The sequence below is a fragment of the Mya arenaria genome, chromosome 3 (genome assembly GCF_026914265.1).
Source record: "Mya arenaria isolate MELC-2E11 chromosome 3, ASM2691426v1".
Classification (NCBI taxonomy): Eukaryota; Metazoa; Mollusca; class Bivalvia; order Myida; family Myidae; genus Mya; species Mya arenaria.
Window position 1 is genome coordinate 13,032,487 of NC_069124.1, and position 20,365 is coordinate 13,052,851.

The 20,365-nt window shown below is 33.3% G+C and overlaps 2 protein-coding genes across 3 annotated transcripts in view; both read left to right on the forward strand.

The window, feature by feature from the left end:
* Positions 1–301: 301 nt before the first annotated feature.
* LOC128228410 (steroid receptor RNA activator 1-like) lies at positions 302–14,266 on the forward strand. The gene is made up of 6 exons (XM_052939714.1): positions 302–463; positions 3,865–4,002; positions 5,313–5,713; positions 6,006–6,108; positions 8,426–8,496; positions 9,543–14,266. Exons 1-6 carry the CDS (start codon positions 439–441, stop codon positions 9,990–9,992), a joined length of 1,188 nt encoding a protein of 395 aa, XP_052795674.1. The 5' UTR covers positions 302–438; the 3' UTR covers positions 9,993–14,266.
* A 3,360-nt stretch (positions 14,267–17,626) lies between these two features.
* Positions 17,627–20,365, forward strand: part of LOC128227571 (uncharacterized) — a 32,079-nt gene continuing 29,340 nt past the window's right edge. The window contains exons 1-3 of one of the 2 annotated variants that reach the window (XM_052938224.1): positions 17,627–17,723; positions 18,131–18,189; positions 18,530–18,780. In XM_052938224.1, coding sequence (XP_052794184.1) covers positions 18,567–18,780 — 214 coding nt within the window. In that variant the 5' untranslated portion in view covers positions 17,627–17,723; positions 18,131–18,189; positions 18,530–18,566. Of the gene's footprint in view, positions 17,964–18,130; positions 18,190–18,529; positions 18,781–20,365 lie in introns of both variants that reach the window. The other variant, XM_052938225.1, reaches the window with a different exon arrangement.

Below are 20,365 nucleotides of genomic sequence, written 5' to 3' on the forward strand. Positions count from 1 at the left end.
TTATATTTATAGGTTATGTCATGAACCTATAAACCTTTAAAAGGGTCCGTGATTATGTTGATATCTAGTCGATTTAAAAAGCTCTTGGAGCTTATGTTAATTGTATTATGCCATGCCATCTTTAATTGTTTTATCAAAACAAATCTTCATCTTAGGGTAGATTTAACCAGGGGCACATTCTATTTGTGCACTACGACCCACAATTTAACAATATTCATCGGAAATCTTATTTCATCCTCTTCGCAAATACAAACCGTTTCTCTTTATGCCGATATAACTTTTAACGTAAACAAATCGAGTCCAGAAGGATCACAACATTGGTGATATGTCAAAAATATTAGTCATTTAATACTTTTCTGCAACTTTTGCCAAATATCGCACGGTAGACATATTGAAAATAAGTTCAATTTTAAACTGACCCACTAACAGACGTGCAATATGTCAGATTCACGAGTTAGACCAGGTATGATTAAGCTGTCATGGTTCGGTTCTTTATTGTTAAACGCACAGTTAAACTATTCTGTAGCATTTTTTGATTACATTTTCTGTGACTTGTGGAGCATAACGATTAGCGAACGAAATACCAAAATGCCTATATTCGAAGATTTCACAGCTCAGATTGGTCTTTGTCGAGTGTAAGGTTTACACTTTAATGTAGTCTAAAATAATAGACATGTTATTCTTCCAATCCCTAAGGTCTAAACGGGAATGTGCAAAAAATAGGGGTGTTTTAAAAATATTGAAATTGTTTTAAGTGAAGTATTTTATGGTTGAAATTGAGTTGAAAAGAGTTATATTCATATTTTACCATGTAAGTGAAATGTTATTTTGCACTAAACAAGCATTACATGCATTAAAACAAGTTGTTTACCTTTCCAATAAAACGAAAGTTGACTGATACAGACAACAATTATGCGAAGGGGAACAACTCGATACAATCGTAATAACTCGGCCTCCTCCGACAAAGCTTCGAGATAGACCTCGTTATACAATCGTAACAACTCGGCCATGGCCGAAATGTTTCGAGCGATTTAAAACTGTGCCATGAAGCCTTGCAGGTGCCCTTCATGTATATAGCGTTATGTTTTGACAGAATGAAATGAAGAAAAGCCGTCAAACTCATAATTATAAGTTGGATATTTATTTATTTTTGTACGGAACTAATATAAAATAACATTATCTGGTAAAATTTCTTGTTTTTATGATATTTTATAGACGCAATATGCTTTAACCCGGAATCCTGATCGGAATAACTTCCCACTTTTGATACTAAACAATTTGTACGTGAAGGATTTGCCATATCAAAAATCTAAAAAAAATCCGTCAACGTACAATTATTTGGACTACACTTTAATGATATGGGCTCCAAAGCCTGCATTTAATCAGTGTTCGAAATTTACGGTAGCCCGATAGCCCGAGGCTACCAAATTTTTCCATATGTGATTTAAAGAAAAACATATCAATTGAACAACGCGTAACGCATCATGTTTTTTTATACGCAAAGCCTTATTATTTAAGAATGCGTCCTTCAAGGGGACTCGAGCAACTAAGTTGCCTTGACAACGGCGAATTCGGATTTGCTGCAATTTATGTTGATAAAAAGCTAATTGCTCTGCGATTCAGGGCTCAAGCCAACTGCTGAAAGTTTATTTATTAATCAATGAACATAAACACATGTCAATATTAATTTACGCCCGAAGTGACAAGTTATTATCGATCAGTTGTTAACAAGTAGCTGTGTCTGTTAGCAGCAGTCAAACTCTATGACGGCAATAACTCCGCCCATTATGTAAATGAACAGATAATGTCGGCAGTTTTCGACAACTACGATGGCCATGAAAATCAAAAATGCTAAAATAGCAATATGAACATTGATATTTTATTTATTTCGTTTCAATATATTTTATTTATTAGGCCAAGAAAATAAAATTGTTTGGTTAGGGTTACATCCTTTTCAAAAACAGGTAGGGTAGGTAGGCTTTTTATTTTTTTTTGTTTATTAGGCTTTATATAAGAACATCATTTTCATCATTGGAGAATGATGTTAAAGTTATCTTCTGTATAAGCATTTAAGGTTTAAACTACATATTGAAAAGCAATTAAAAAAAAACGGTAGGGTCGGCGCCTATTCCGTAGGTAGGGTCAGGGAACCCGAACCAAATGTATTTTTTTTTTAGGCCTTAGCTCAAATAAAAAGAAAGATACCGGTATTTAAGTTTTTAATGCGGAAAGAAAATAATCATTCTACAAAAGTAAAATGCACAGGAAATAGGTGCCCGATTACTTCTTGACAAATTTAATCAAAGTGAAAGAAGATCTGTTGGACAAAGTTAACTCGTTGTCAGTGTACACTGCAGTAAGGTTCTATTTTACAACTTTGAATTGCTTTGCCATTTATTTTTAAGAACAATTATAGGAATATTGGTAATATAAACATCAGAACATTCTGTTGTAACTTCCGAAATTTGAAAGTGAATCTGAAAGTCAAAAAGGGAAAAATGTCATTGCACAATCGCTGGTGGATATCGAATTTGACAAGGATGCATTGGCTAAAAGAACTTAAAGTACATGCATAATTCTTTCCTTTAAATAAATGATATGTTCAAAAAATAGTTATCTCTTTTTATTACCTTTTTGAAAACTTTAGTTACTAACCTTTTGATGACAATACTATTATACGTTATGAGTATAATTTATTATTGACACATTGTTCAGATTTGGGATCATTTATTGAAACTGTATGAGCGTGCTTGATTAGATGATCAGAACCATTGCAGAATCATATTCAAACTTCCAAAAGTTATTCCGAACGTGTGATACTTTATAGTGTTTAAGTTTGGGCTAGTGAAATTGGGTTCGGGCTAGTACAATTACCTATCTGGTAGCCCGAATGGGCTAGTGGATTCCAATCCGAATTTCGTACACTGTTGAATTTACTGTTCTTGGCTGTATGAAATCCCTAAAGTTTGGCCATACGGTCCACAAGTCTTGGCTGTATAAACCACCAAATCTGGGCGGTAACGTCTGACATATTCTGAGCCAAAACTTCTTTAATCTGGGTGGTATGGTCTGCCAATCTTAGGAGAATGATTGATAGACTGTACCATTTGCTCTTTGCACCAGTCAATTGCAACAAGGCCCCCCCCCAGGTCGGGAGAATAGCGGGGAGTTTCGGTCCAGCTAAGCCTGGGTAAGATCCCCTTCCTTCGGGGACAAACTGCTGGTATAATCCAAGGCAAATACCCCCGCACCCCAGGGACTCTAAGTAAGGCCCATTTCCGGCCATTTTTGGCGCAAAGACAAAACCACCGCATTCACCCGGCACTGCAGGGCCACTTGAAAGGTAAAAACATGGCTTATTTCCCCGGCTATCCCCGGTATACTCCCGGACCGGGGGGCGCGTTCACAATTGACTGGTGTGCTAGTTGTACTTTATGCTAGTGGTTCATGACCCGTATAATAATGTGGATTTCTTTTTTATTGATTGTTGATTCACAACACAACAGTACTGTTGTAGGTATTATTATTCTTTTTCTTACATTTGTATGGGGTGGAAAATTATTTCTCTTAGATTTGTATCCAGCAGTTACAACTCAAGGTAACCATTTATTAGTACGGTAACTTTCATGGCGTGAATGGAAAATTATGCCCAATAATTTATGGCTTCTGCAGGCAAACTTAGAAACAAGGTTTTACTGAAACAGGCTAGAACTATCTTATGTAGTGAAGTACAGCTCTGAGGGTCCTGTGCTAGTCCTTTGTCATTTAAATATAATTTATTTATCTCTAAACATATTTATCTCTTTTGTTTATTCAAAGTGCGTTGAGTAAACATTTTCCACAACATATTCACATATGATTCAGGAAATCCTGACAGAGTCTGGAATGATCCGCCCATGTTCAACTACACCGGCAGCCCATCAGGTGGCCAGCCGAGACGAGCGTTAAACAAGCGAGTGGCTTTTCCAATGTCTTCAAACTCAACTGCACCTGGACATGCAGGTGACTTAAGTTAGAAGTATATATACTAAAAGACATAAGTTCTTCAAGGTTTGTTTTGATGCTGTGGGGTTTTCTTAAACATGAAAAACAAAGTGAAACCATATCATTACTTTGCATATATATTTTTTTGTTTTATTGACTTTCCTGTCAATGCCCAAAAGTAAAAAAAACAATACATGAATTCAGGCAAACATTGAATAATTCTTATTTTTTTTTAATATTAATATTTTAATTGATAATTAAGTGTTTTCGGATTGTTAAGTTTATGATTTATGACATGTTTTTGCTTAATGTGTACCTACTGTTACAGACACTGTTTAGCGGTCAATGTCTTGAAAAAGGATCGCTAGAAATGCTCATAACTTGTCATATTCAAGTCTTGGACATGTTTTGTTTGTTGACATACAAGATCCTTCATATTTGTTAAGTTTTTTATACTTCTGCTCTGAACTGTTGAATTGCCTCCACATTTTTGTAAAATTATTCATTTTAACACATTAATGTAAAATTTGCATCAAAACAAATTTGTGTCACTGAGTAATTTATCTACACATGAATCTATTGAAATAGATACAATTATAACCCCAAACAGAATACTAGACAAATTAAGGTTGCCTATGATATATAATCTGTATGAGAAAGAAATACGCACATTTTATGCTCACAAATGGTATGATTAATAATATTTCCTTGCACAAATATAAATGAAATTATAATTCATGTCTGGATGTCCCTTGGACCAAGAATTTAATATTGAAAACACCCCAAATTTTTGTTCTTAAATATGTTTTGTGTATTTTAATCCACTTATGATAATCTACTTGCTCTTAGGCTTAAACATATCCTGCAAATGTTTATCAAAGTGACTAGCAACTCAGTAGCCGCAGTCTGGGACAATGTTTTCAATTTTCAATAATTTAAAACAATGTTTTTTTTAAAATTCTTATATTAAGCTCTACTGTTTGCACAAGTCAGGGTATGTCATATGTTGTCTTTATCACCATTGTCACACATGTTTTTTTAACCTTTGCCATCTTTCGAAGAGTTTTCAAGATGAAACTTGATTCATATTGCAAGTGAAAATATGCAAGTCATGTACAGCAAGGTCCATAACTCTGGATTAAAAGTACCCCTTTATATGACTGAAAAAACAACAAACAGCAGACAATTGTTGGCATTGTTACTAATACATTTTTAAGATACATAAACTATTTGACTAATTTTTGTTTTATTCATATGTTTATATTTTTCATATTATTAGACAGTGTATAACTTGAAAAAGTAATAGCTAATGTACTCTTTTTTTACAGTGTTGAAACCCAGTGCAGGTCCACCCATATTGAATCCTGTGCTGCCAGCAGACATCCAAGGACCCCCTATGGCCCCTCAGCAAGCACCTGTTCCAATTGGTCTCAGAGACACACCCCTTGGCAACCAGGCTCCACCTTCCACCCAAATACAGCTCCTCCCACCATCAACTGATGTGTCAATGCCACAGACTGTTCCAGTTCTTGTGCCTTTATTGGTTCCCAGTACTCAGCCTTTGTTGGTTGATTCTGAAAAAGTTGTTGAGCCAGTTCCCAGTTCTCTGGATAATGAAAGGCTTGAAGATCTGATAGCCAGGTTGTCTGTGACTGCTGAATCTGACCTATTAAAAATGACTGTCAAAAAATTAAACGAGGTGCTTGAAGGATACTCAAGTATTTTAACAGTAAGTATAAGTTTTATTTTCTAACAATTGCACATTTGCATAAAAATGCTTTTTGTCTGTTTTTCGAATAAAAAACCCTTGGTAGCAGTTCATGGACAACTTTATCATTTGGCTCAAAGCTATCAAGAAATAAATTTGGGCATTTGTACATACGTTGCAAACAATAATAGTCATATATGTAGCTAAGCCAACAACCCTTGTTGAAAATCATAACGTAAACACATATTGCGGTATATATCCTTTATTTTGTATTTTGAGATAAGAAGATTTAAGCCACCTTGTTTCACTTCAGAAAAAGGTGTACGAGGACATCACACGTAAGCTTGAGATCCTGCAGGAGAAATGGCCATCACTGTCTGAGACTGTAAAGGTCAGGGTTGTGCAGCTGGCTCTAGGTAAGCAGTAAACTAAACAATTTTGAGTTCTTTACTGTAGTACTGTGGACTGGTTTAGTTTTTTGGGAATATTTGAATTCTGTCTTATTTCGAGAGGTTTTAAAATGATTGAAAGCTTTCATTTTAACATTGACAAAAATGGGTGATTAAATTTTTTGCAATGCTTTTTGATTCGTAAACAAATTACAAAAATTAAACCTATGCAAAAATTAAGCATTCTACAATAATGTTACTGCCTGATTTTATTGAAAGACATACAACAGTCCTAGACATGAAGGTTGTTGGGATTTTGGCGCGATGTAATGCGATGAACGAGAGTGACGTAACGCACGAAATGTATTGATACTTACGTAACGTAACTTTTTGTATTGTTATTGTATGCATGACTTGGAATAAAGGAAACGAACCTACACAAAGTGTTTTATCATGATCACCCCAAACATTTTGGTGCAAGGGGCCAAACATAGATCATGAATTCACAGAAGCTCATAGCGCTTAGAGACGGCCACAGAGAATCCATAGAAAATCATTTTGTACAGCTCGAAACCACAAAGGAGGGTAACGAATTAGATGACATTGAAGTTATTGTATTTTCTGAAGTTATTGTATTTTCGATTGATGGAATTATTGGTGCAATGAAAATTCTTGACGATAAAATTGTATTCCAAACGGATGTTAACAACACTACACGTGAGATGAAAGAGACGAACGCGTATAATTTACGTTTAAAACTTTGACTGTAGAGAGAGAGAAGGCATTTCACTGCAGTAACTTCAGTTATCCCTGCTGTTGCCTTTGCCGCTGTAACCCCTGATGTTTAAATAGCACCATCAGACGAAGCTACCTCCACCAATACAACTACACCTCCCGCCGAAGCAACTGCCGCCGCCAACGCTCAGAAGAATACGGAAACGGAAACCAGTCATCTCGACCTGAAGAGCCGATTGTAGAGTCATTGCAACAAATCATCACACCTTCATACTATCACAAATTGCCGACACTGTCCCTTCCCTCTTTCAAAAGCGAACATGTAATGTGGCAAACCTTTTGGGATCCATTCGAGTCAACCATTCACGGAAATCCTACGTTATCAGACATGCAGAAATTTGGGTATTTAAAATCTTTGCTAGAATGAGATGCAGCAAAATCAATCGAATGTTTTACATTAACCAATGCTAACTACAGGCAATCTCTGAATTTGTTAACCGAACGTTTTGGACTCAAGCACAAAATTTCAACTGCATACATGCAGACACCTCTACAGTTGCCTTCCCCATCCAACAACATTAGAGAGCTCCGGGATTTCTATGATTGACTAGAAACTACGATCAGAGGTCTCGAGTCGTTAGGTGAAGACAGTAATGGAAACTTGCTTTTTCCCATAATCCTTGAGAGGCTTCCACCGGAAACGAGGCGTCACTTATCAAGAGAACATGGAACCGGAAGTTGGACATTGTCTGAACTTCGAGGAGTGATAAACAAAGAACTAGAGATTATGGAGGCTGGTCAGACACAGGAACAACTGACCTTCCAACCAACTGCCTCATTCCTTACAAGTTCCAAAGTCGTTTGACCGTGACGTGTTTGGCCATCCTAATCCATCACAAAATTATGCGTCAATGTCGTATAACGGAGAATGTCAAAACAACTATGGGGATATTATACAGGAACAGGAAAACAGAGGTTTCATTGAACAACTGCCAGACGAAAAGTGGTACCCACCACCAGAGGATCCGCAGAGGGGACAATTTTCAAGACGATTTCAAACCTAGATTGCCGATACCTTGCAGTTGTAGACATTACTGGTAATGGCGTATTTTAGAATTATACCCACTTGAAGTAGTGGACGCTAAACAGACTTTATTGGAATATACCTTAAAACCATTTTGTGGCCGGAGAATGTTGGGATTTTGGCACGACGTAATGCGATGTACGAAAGTGACGTAACGTGCGAAATGTATTGATACTTATGTAACGCAACTTCCTGTGTTGTTATTGTATGTTACTTGTATGGCTTGGAATAAATGGGACGAACCTACACAACGTTTTTTACCATGATCACCCCAAACATAGGTCATCTAGGTTTTTTTTTAATACTTGAAAACTTAAAATTGGCAATACTTTAAAGCTGTTTAAGATATTTATTTAAACCATTTTATCATCTTGATAAAGTCAGAATGGCTATATGTAGCAAGTCATATCATTCTGACTACGATATTTCTACAGTTATGGTCCTTGATGGACTGAGACAAGCGGACAATTCCTGTCACTGACTTGCAATGCTATCGTTCTCAAGGCTATATTTTGTAATTTCCAGCATTATCCAGTGGTGAGACAGACAAAGCCAGCCATCTACAGCTAGCACTTGTTGTTGATCACATTGCTGAGGTACAAACCGTTGCTTTTTTGTTTCTATGGGCAAAACTTGAAAAGGATAATTAATAGTTCAGATAACTTTGAATAATTAAAAGTTTGGATATTTTTGGATAAATAAAAGTTTGGATAATTTTGGATAATTAAAAGTTGGGATAATTTTGTATAGATAAATTGTTTTAAACTCTATAACAAAAAACATCAACAAGAAAAACAAACACAGCTAGACACATTATCCGTATCATTTCATGAAAATCTCATTTAAAAAAAAATAAGCTGAACAGCTGTAAAACTCTGTAATAGCCTTTTTATATATAGACTTTTGACAATCTACACAGTCATCAGTTACTGCCCTTTGAAAATCTATAAGGCAAATAACACCAATTTGGAAGTGCCTACTCATTGATATGCCTTATTTCTTTTAATAAACGCATGACAGTGAATCAAAGCATACAATCTCAGACCATTGTTTGTCCTCATACACCAGATATTGTCATTTTATCGAAATACACGGTGGTTATGTTCAACCAATTTTATTTTTCCTTAGGAGTGACATAACTTTCTTGTATCATTGTTTAATGTTTATTTTACAAGTGGAGCTGTCTCCCACTATATGGTGTTAGGTCATGAAGCACTAGAAATCAGTGTTACATTGCAGGAAAATTGGTCAATTGACTATAGAATATATAGGAAATTTATTTACTGGTGTCTGACCTGAATATGATAACCTAGTGTAAACAGGATGGCCCATTTTGACGGTACCTTGTTGATTTTTTTGTTAAACTTAACTGAGGTTATAATCACTTTGAACAGTTATAAAAAGTTTCATTTCATGTTAGTCGAACACAAGCTCATACTTTCCAGTAGTTTTGAAAACAAACCTCTGCAGTTCAGGCACAAGGCTGTTTAGCTTTGTCATGGCTTAATAGTCACTGACCCTCTGTGAACATTGTAAGCGAAAGAAAGTCTAAGAAGTTTGAACTTGAAAAATGTCTGAGAAGACTAATAAGCTTGGAATCACACAACTTTACACATTTTAAAGCATTATCATACAATTTCAGGTGAACCAGTGGGTGATGGGAGTGAAACGGTTGATACAGCAGCAACAGTTGGCCAACAAGGAGAAAGAAATCATCTCAGAGAACAGAATGGCTGCCCTGGGAGAAGAGGATAGCAGCAACCAGTCTGATCCCCATGATACAGAGAAAGATGAAGCAAATAACCAGTCAGATGTAAACCAGTCTGGCAATTCTGACAACCAGTCAGGAACTATTGATATTCAGTCAGACATTGCTGATAATCAGTCTCAAGCTGGTAGTGATCCAGTAGATATTTCTGATAGCAGCAAGCTTGACTGTGTTGGAAACCAGACTGAGTTGAAAAGTTGTCAGAATTTTGATCACACTAACAACGAAAGTATTACTGAACAATCTAATGTTGAAAACTCAGAAGAAGGCACAAATACTTCAAATCAAACTGAGGAAGCTAGTAATGTTGATAATGCATCTTGAGAGAAATGGCTTAGTTTTTCATTTGGCAAATTTACGACAGTTAATGCAAAAATATAGTAGTTTGAATGTGCTTTCATAGAAATCCTTTTAAGCTCAATTGTGTTGAAAGCTTATATTGTCATGCTCAAGAGTTCTGATTGGCATAGCAAAAAAATGTTTTGTTTCTGGTAATCTGACTCAAGATACTTGAAGCCGCCGGACCCTAGTAGTGATTCTTTTCCAGTTTTTGAGGTTATAAATAAGTTTATAAACAAATAGGAGTTTCTAAGGGTTTCAAAGGGGAATAAACCTGCATTCTGTATTCTATAAAATAAAAAGTGCCTAGTCGACAGTTCATGATGATCGTTTGTAAGGCCTTATTTGATTGGCTGTGGAAATACATCTGTCAAATCAATAGCACACACACACACAAGATCTTACACCATGTGATTTAAACATATCGATTCACACTAAAAATGTTGTTGCAGTAATAAAACCAGTATGCCGATCATACTAAACTATACTGGCCAAATAAAAAAAAAGATCTCTACCTTCCCTACATACCAGTTGAAATTTTGGGGATGTTAATGGAAACAGTTTTTTCCTTGCTGCACCTAATCATGTTTTAAAAGCATTTATGGTCTAGCAAATAATATGGATTTTTTTATCTCAGCAGATAAGAATTCTGGACATATGTTCATGTGCTTTTTTAATACAATTGTAGATGCATTCTGCTATCTAGATATAGAACTCATCACTCACTGTCAGTCTGTTAAATCTGTGGACTAGCATACCACTACACTATTGTTTATAGAAATGTTTCCAAATGCTACTATAATACTATATATCATGCAAATAAAAATAAGATTGTATGGAAGGCATTGGAGGTACTGTTTCTGATTTTAAGCCATGAGTTTTGATTTTAGACATTGAGGATTTTCTTCTGATTTTATGGCACTGGATTTCATTTTAAGGCATTGGATCGGATGTTGAGGCACTGGTTCTGATTTTGAGACACTGGATCAGATGTTGAGGCACTGGTTCTGATTTTGAGCCACTGGATCAGATGTTGAGGCACTGGTTCTGATTTTGAGGCACTGGATCAGATATTGAGGCACTGGTTTTGATTTTGAGGTATTGGATCAGATGTTGAGGCACTGGTTCTGATTTTGAGGTATTAATTATAATTTTGAGGCCTTGGTTCTGATTTTGAGGTATTAATTATAATTTTGAGGCCTTGGTTCTGATTTTGAGGTATAACGGTAATTCTGATTTTGATGCATTTGTTCTGCTTAAAATATATTCAATTGGGTTACCACATGTGGATCATAATGTTGGTTTACTTTGTCATTTTATACATGCATGTAATGTAGTTGTAGTTTAATTCTTCAAATGAGAAAACATGTAATTACAATACTATTTTGTTCTTCAGATAACTACATAATATGTAACTAAACTGTATATAGTGTGTACTGGTATATACAGTGTACTAATTCTTCTATTGTGGGAAATTGCTATAATAAATTCATTTTCATTGTCCTCTGTGATTTTAGTTATTGGCACTGTTTTACTGATATGTAAACAATTACCCGGTAATATGATATTTATAGTCTGCAAAATATTTGTATAATGGATTAAATTAAACTAATAATACTCGAATGAGCCGCAATTCCAAAGAACCTAATGTTTATATTTCCATATTTTTTTCTTGGGGATTTTCTAACTTTAACGCTGAAAAATTCACTATAAAGACAAATTAATAAAGTATAAATTTGGCTGTTTGAACAGCGGGGCATCAATGACATCATAAGTGCTGTTCTGTACTATACAGGGTATTTTGTTGATGTTGGGTTCCTTGCAATATGAATACAAGTGAAACAGTGCGTTCATCAAAGGGCACGAGGAGAGTTAAGATTGCACTATTTAACATTTGCTGGTGTAAATAGCATAAGGGATTAATTCCATCATTTCCTACATGTAATGAGAATTAACAAAACAAAATTGGTTATCAGACCAACCCTTAATGTTTGTACCATAAATTTTGTTATCGTCTTTGGACAATTTATTTGTGACCTTTATTTTTCCTTTTGGGTTTAAATTTTTGGTAGTTTATTGCAAGGAAAGACCTTTAAATGTACTATTATTGTTATCAACATTGACCAGGCTAGATGGGGACAGTTTTAGTGTGAAAATGTTATTCAGACATAGCTTGACCTAAAAAAACAAAAAGTTATTCCTAACCTACTTACCCTATTTTTCTTGGCAGTGGGATCAGAAAACAACTACTTTTTCTGGCCTAAGCTCTTAGCTTAAAACTGTATTTACCAGTACTAGGACATGGTCTGTTCATGAAATAAAATATGATGTTGCTGTTTTGCCATATTTTTTTAACATTAACATCGTCTAAGTCACATAAACCTGTGAATATTATATCAATGTATTACATATTACTATTTGTTTTATTTAAAACACATCTATGCAAATATTGTTATTTTTCTAAATGTATTCAACGTAAAGCACTGTAATACATTTTTTAACCATGTCTGTTAGCTGATATACAAATATAATTCACAATATCATTTTCTTGTTTATGATAAAATGAAAGATTAAGAATACTCTATTTTGGTATGAAATTTTATGACTACACAACCCATCCATTGATGGGATTTTTTTGGTGAAAATATCTCTTAAAACTTTAGTTTATAGTTAATGACTATTTTTACTGCATGTATGACCAGATTATGAAGCTGATAAAGCTTACTTATTTCATTTAGAGCACATGTTAAAAAGGACACATAAAATGAATTGAATATGATAGGTATGGCTTGGCTGGTTACATGTTGTGGTTCATCAATTATATGTTTCAAATTATTGCTAAAATTTCAAAAGAAAGAAAAGTTGGCTCTCGTGGTTCATTTATTTAGACCCCCTCCCCTATCCCCCCCCCAAAAAAAAAAAAAAAAATAAAATTTAAATAATTAAAAAAACCTGGTTTATTATTTTATTATTATATAAGAAAAGTATTATGAATCATATTATAGTCAATCCCCATTGTTTATTTGTTGATATGCGTGTAGTTAATATTTTATTAGACAATATATGTTACCTTCGATAAGATGTTTTAATATATATGAAAGACATACTCTATTTTGGCAAGTGTTTTATTATAATTACCGGTACAAACTAGGAAATAAATAACTAGTTGCATTATGTTTGTTGGACTCTTTATAAACTTTCTCACTACAGTGAAACATGTCAACACCATGGAGAACTTTGTTTAAAGTATGTACATCAGTGGCTGTATTCACAAAGCATCTGAGTGAACATCTTCAACGAAATGAAAAAAATGCCTTTTTCCTCAGTTGAATTTAATGAAAACAAAAAACGTTTTTACAAAAAGTAACCAAATAATAAAGGAATAGGAATAAATTCATAAATTATAGAGGGTACTTATAATATTTGTATTTCAAACTAAGATGCTTTATGAATACAGCCTCTGATCTACAGATTATAAACAAAAATACTTAAATGTTTGCATCTTTCACTGCAATTTTCACACATTCTGTCAAAATTACCAAATTATGTTTATAATTGTTGTATAAAACCTTCTTGCAATCAACTGTCACATTGACCTATTGATATTATAAGTTCTAAACTGCCAACCAGGAAGACCTGGAGGGGGTATTCATATAAACTTCATTTCCTAGCTTTAGTCATTTTCTTAAAATTTCATATTTTCAAGTGTTTTTAACATTTAAGTATGATTGTTTCAATTAGGTCAATGACAATAATGTATTATGGAAATTTTTATTTTCTATTTCATATGACTGAAGAGATCCTAAATTAGGAAAGGGACTGAAGAAGTTTTATGAATACTGCCCCAGCATCATTGCTGGCAGCGCAACATTTGTGTTGCTTTTTCTTTTGTAATTTTCTTTTTTCTGACTATTACTATGAAATTAATTTCATGTTATAAGTTATCACATTGATATATTTTTCAAAATATTCAAATAAAAGTAAAAGTTGATGACATTGAAATTACAGCTATTATAAATGGGCATTTAAGTCATGGTTTGACACGAAACTCATGTTTGCAAGTTGAGAATTTACCAGTATGTTATTGCTTTTATTCATATATAATGCTTATTTCTTTAATAGTTGTGGTTTTATGTTTAAGATGTGCTTGAAGAAAAATACCATAATTATATAATGCTAACAAACTTGTGGCATAAATGTAAATCTTGAGGGGATTATTTGTTTAAGTTTTGCTATTTGAAATAAAATGTGCAATATATATGAAAGGTGTTGTTACATGCAAATGTCAGTTTGGAAACTCTCATATTACAAAAGATCAGCTGTGTCTTATTTTTTAAAGTATCATTCAGATCTCATGTTGTGAGATCTTTCAACAATTTGACAAAATCACAAATCTCTCATTGTATTCTTAACACCACCATATCAGAATACAGGTATAATTTACAAGTAAAACATCTGTATACTTCCTTTCTAAACAAATAAACAAAAGGCATTCAAGCTTGCAACCATCTGAATCATTCAATACAAAAAGGGATCATTTGAAACAATATCATCAGTATAGTGCATGTTAAAATTGGCCGAAGGCTGACTGTTTCTATGGTAACAAAGGGTTCGTTACTGATGACCTTTTGTCATATTTTGACCCCTGATTGGCTGGACCCTAATTAACCTGTCAGTCTGTCAAGAATATCCTGGGGCAGGTTTCATAACGTCTATACTTTTTCTTAAACATCTTAAGTCATAGTTTTGTAATAGTTAGCAGAGAAGACATCATAACATATGGTTGATATTTTGGATATATTTACAATAAGTTTACATCCAGGACTTGCATTTATTTATTCCCTACCAAATTTTCACTGGTATTGTTTAGTGCTGGCTTAAAACAAAATGTTAGCACTAATAAATGCTGGTGTAGAAACGGTAGATTCATCTGAAAGGCTAGAGAAATCTTTGCAGTCACTTGAAAGAAATGGGTATTTTACCATCATCTGAATGGGGATACTTTTACTGTAATTGGTATATTTTGGTATCAAATAGCTAAAATTTCATCGCAAATCTAAAGCATCTTCCTTGTTGTATTTTATTGAATATCAGCTACATACAAATGTGTTGTTTTATTTTTTGAACTCCAAGTTGATAGAGAACTACTTAATAAGGTAAGAATCATGAATGTTTTTTTTTAATTTAATGTGTTATACATGGTTGTTTTCCTTTGATAATTCTTAATAAGTTCATTGATTTGAAGAAACAAAAACAAAACAAAGTAAACTCAAAAGAGGCTCTTTCATGTATTATTGACAAAACATACAGTTTTTTGTTTATGTAAACATGTACAGCTTTTTATCGATTACACAATATTTTTAAACATACAGGTATGAACATGGTATATAATTATGTAATAACATAAATAATGATACAAAAACAGAATGCAAAATTATACGTGAATTTTGACACAAGAGTAATACATAATATAATATATTATACAGAAATGTTGATAGCAGAGTTTGAGTCTTAACAATACTTTTATCATGTGAAATGTGAATAAAGTGCTTCGCTCAATAATAAAACAATCAAACGTTCAATTAAGGGTCATGTAAAAAAAAAATAATGTGACAGAAAATGACCTTTGTTGGCGATAAGCGTTAGTTACACCATTTAAAATGAAATTATTTTATGTTTGGATTTATAAAATTCTGTTCTAATGAGTATTAGTCAGTTGCTCAATGAATCAAAACAGGTCTCATCTGAGCTTGTTTCTGTAGCTTTTCGCATAAATATAAATACTCATCCAATAGGGGGACATGGGCAAAGTTGTCCCTTTCTGTTGTATTGGTTTCCATTTATATAATTCATATCCATTATGGAAAAGTACTCCCTCAACAGTAGAAACATCTCCTTTTCTCGATTGGAGAGAAGTCACTTCTCCCTCAAATTTGGATGCATGATGAGCCCTAGAAAAGCTTTATTTCTTTTTAAAAGGGGAAATATACATGCATATATACAAATATAAAGGTACCAGTAAGTTTAAAGCATTTTAAGCAAACATGTCAACAATTTATAATTAGATTTTTAATTATAGAACAAAAACAACAAATGTCCATATATACTGTTCAATGAGTTTCTATGTCATCATAACACAAAACAGTCATTCCCTGTTGGCTCAAACTCACTTGGCTCAGGTTCCTTGTTGGCTCAAACTGGATAAAGCGAACTAATTGCTTTATACTGAAATTTAGCATTCCTGTTTGGCTTGAATTTACCAGGGCTTGAGATATTTTTGGAGGTCCCTGTGAGTTCGAGCTAACAAGGTTTGAATGTTCTATATAGTCTTTGTGTAATAATTCACACACATATGACAAACAATCAGTCATAAATTGAAACAATAGCGACACATTCTTTAAAACATTATTTTCGAGCAGTAGCGCTTTACTTATACAACGGGCTTGAGTTTTATAGTAAACATTGTTTTGTCCAATTTAAGTACTTAATAGGCCACAAACTGATAATGAAGCATGATAAATTGCATACAAAAATAGTCTACAATACAGTTATTGCTGCACTCTGTAATATAATTAAGTCACTTTGAACAAAGTTTAAAAAAAACATCATAGACAACATAAAATCTTTGAAATTCAATGAGTCCCTTTAAAAATAGAGCTCCAAAATAAACATATGTCCTTTCTGAAAATATAGTTTTTAAGTTAAAGCTGCACTCTCACAGATATACTATTTTTACAACTTTTTTTATTTTTTGTCTTGGAAAGAGCAAATTTTTGCCTAAATATCTGCAAACCAGTGATAAAAGATTGCTGACAAGAATTCAGATCGTAGATTTTCATATTTCCGATCGAAAATTAATGTTTTATGACTTAAACCGTTACTAACGATTTAAGAAAAATGCATAAAACATCATTTTTTGAACTTAGACATAAAATTCTGGGATCTAATTTTTTGTCAGCACTCTAAAATTACTGGTTCTCATGGATTTTCGCAAAAAATTGGCTTGTTCCAAGACAAAAACTAAAAAAGTTGTCATAACGGGTAATTTGTGAGAGTGCAGCTTTAAATTAAAAAAAAAATGTTGTTTACAAATGTTTATAAATACCTCTAGTAAATCCGAGTGCAGATATTCCTAGAGGAATGATTTTGGGCTGCATTCATTTTGATTATTAATTTTTTTAGCTCTGTAGATGACCCATTTATATTGGTTTCAATTTTGGGTTATTACCTAAGAATGAGAAATTTGTATGATTTATTTTGCTATGAATACTTTTTTTGACTGATGTTACAATATAAGTGCATAATGTCATATCGTGGAGAAAAAGATAATATTTTAATTATAATATAAATATTTTGTGGATTTTATATCATAATTAAGTTCTGAATTATATAGCAAATAAATAGTATGCTATAATATATTTTAAAAAAGAATCACATTTCTATTGATTAAGTATACAGTATGTTTATGATTTATTTTTACTCCAACACTAAAGTTCCATTGTTAACCTGAAATAAAAACTCATAAAACCTATATTCTGCAATGGTTGCTGTTCTTGGTGGACCCGGGTACCGAGCTCCGGGAAATAGATTATACCGTTTTGTTTATGTATGTTCTGTTTGTTTACATGCCACATGATTTCGCGACACAAGTCACAAGACCTACTGCAAATGATTGATTGTTATCGCAACGAAATGAACCGAATTTTGAGTGTGATTGTAAACATTGAAGACCATTACATCTATTTTGTTTAATATTTAACAGTTTTGATTATTAATTCTTTTTAGCTCTGTAGATAACACATTTATATTGGTTTCATAGAATGTGTCATATCAAAATTTGATGCAAATTATTTGATAGGGTCTTTGTACAGTACTGTACTGATAAGTGAAAGGCGGATCTATTGTACATAAATTTATGAATGATTGTATGCAGTATGAGAAGGACATTTAAAAAATGTTAATATCAGTTTTTATTTTGTTTTCTCATTCAAACAATCATTTGTATTGATTATTTGTAATATTAATTGTCCTAGATTTTGACACAAATCATAAAATGTGTGCCACTGTATTCTTATATTATGCACAGTCATGTTTAATGGGAATATTCAATTGCTTTCTTACAGCTTTATTAAGAGGTTATAATATGAAATGGTTAGACCATTAAAGGATATATCTAAGTTATGTAAGTTGATTTTTGTCATAATCCAATTATAAATTTGTTTTATGATTTACATGTAATTCAAAGTTAAATTAAAGAGATGATAGAAGACAACTAGAAGTTATGTTAATTGTCATGTTAGCTGATGTTGCAATTTACAACATATGAGAGGTAAAATTAAAATGCCAAAAGGTACCAAAACCTATATTTTTATGTCATGTAATTAGTTTCTAACCTGGCATGTAAATAGTATCATAAGTCAGAATTAACAAGGAAAGTATTTAAGTGAATTCATTATAAAAATAAGTTGTAACAGTTGTTTCTATTTGTTCAATGAATAATTTTGTATTTCAATAAATCATAGTGGTAAAGCAGAGTTTCAATCCTAACAACTTGATACTATGGATGATGATGGAAAAATCACTGACAGTCGGCAACCATCACATGAGCATAACTTGCATGAGTCACCCAGCCATCACCATCATCACCATATAAGTCATGTCCGAGACAACCAGCATGCCTCGACTGCAAAACACCATAGTTCACACACTGCTAGTATGGATGTGATGCCTCCAAATGGTGAACTCAGACGCAGATCTGCTGTTGACAAATATGGTATACATGCATTTAAGATAATAAAAAAAAGATTGTTTCTGACAATAATTGGTGAAAGACACTTGAAATTATGTGTATATTTGGTTTATTTTTGTTCTTAGGCCACACCATTTTAATGTATTGTTCAATAAAATTTAGCCTAATGAAATTGGAAGAAGCAGGCAAAACGAAAAAACATGTTTTTAAAGAGACTGTGTCACAGATTGGCACCAAAAAAAAGTTGGAACCCGCGTCGCCAAAATTGAAGACCAGCGTCTTACTCATTGAGCTACGAAGGCTTATACTAATTGGGTGACATAATTGAGGTATACACCTACCTCGGTAATATCACGTGATAACACCGACTAGCCAATCACGCATAAGCAATGAATTCTACCTGGTAGACATACCCAGTAATCTTTTTTAATGGAAAAATACGAAATAACTGCTAAACTTAAATAAATTGTAAACTATGTGGTACTTAAGTTAGTAAGTTTCAATGCATCGCATCGATTCCAAGTTTATGTCAGTTTTCGACAATTTTCTTTTCTTTCGCTATTTTATCATACGTGAGACAGCCCCTTTGATATAGTTAAAGCTGCACTCTCACAGTTATACTGTTTTTATAACTTTTTTATTTTTTGTCTTGGAAAGAGCAAATTTTGCGTTAATATCTGCAAACCAATGATAAAGAATTGCTGACAAAAGATCAGATTGAGGATTTTCATATTTCCATTCGAAAATTAATGTTTTATGGCTTAAACTAACAGTTTAAGAAAAATGCAGTCAACTGGTTTCCATGTATTTTTGCAAAAATTGGCTCGGTTGAAGACAAAAAATAAAAACTTGTCAAAACATTCAATCTGTGAGAGTGCAGCTTTAAGATAAAGGAACAGTATTATGAATATTTATAATGAAAGTCAATTATCACCTTTTATCTCCCTTCAAGGCTAAATTTGAAAGAGTTCTCATTTAATTATCTGATTCATCTCTCCTACAAGTGCCAGAGACATACATCTTGTTTTGTTTGCTGCAACAATGATTCATGAGAAAGCATGTTTAAGCATTTAAGTGTAAAAATATGATGATCGTTTGGACTGACAATCATTTTGTGCATTTTCTGAAAAAAATTGGTGGGGTAAATATGACGAACAAAAAAATTATTTGGTGTGCCCTAATCATGTTCTCAGTTAGTCATTAAACTTGTAAGAGCCCTTCTTTAATAATACTCTAACATGTGATTTACATATCTTGACAATAATTATACCCCCCAAAACAAAGTTTGGGGGGGGGTATACTGGAATCGGGTTGTCCGTCTGTCTGTCTGTCTGTCTGTCCGTCTGTCTGTCCGTTTTTTTTTGTCCGGGATTCATCTTTGTCGTTATTGAACAAATCTTTTTCAAACTTTCAGATATTAATGGCCATGATGTAAACTTGCGCCTCTGTGAAATTGGTACGGGTCACATGACCCTGACCAGAGTTATCTCCCCTTGATGTGTTAAAGTAGGCAAAATAAGCCCTGTCCGGGATTCATCTTTGTTATTATTCAACAAATCTTTATCAAACTTTCAGAAATTAATGGCCATGTTGTAAACTTTCGCCTCTG

Excerpts from the sequence above, each read along its gene's own strand:
- LOC128228410 (XM_052939714.1), top strand. The coding sequence starts at position 439 with ATGTCAGATTCACGAGTTAGACCAG. Across the intron at positions 5,714-6,005 it reads GATACTCAAGTATTTTAACA|AAAAAGGTGTACGAGGACAT; the intron begins GTAAGTATAAGT and ends GTTTCACTTCAG. Across the intron at positions 6,109-8,425 it reads GGTTGTGCAGCTGGCTCTAG|CATTATCCAGTGGTGAGACA; the intron begins GTAAGCAGTAAA and ends TGTAATTTCCAG.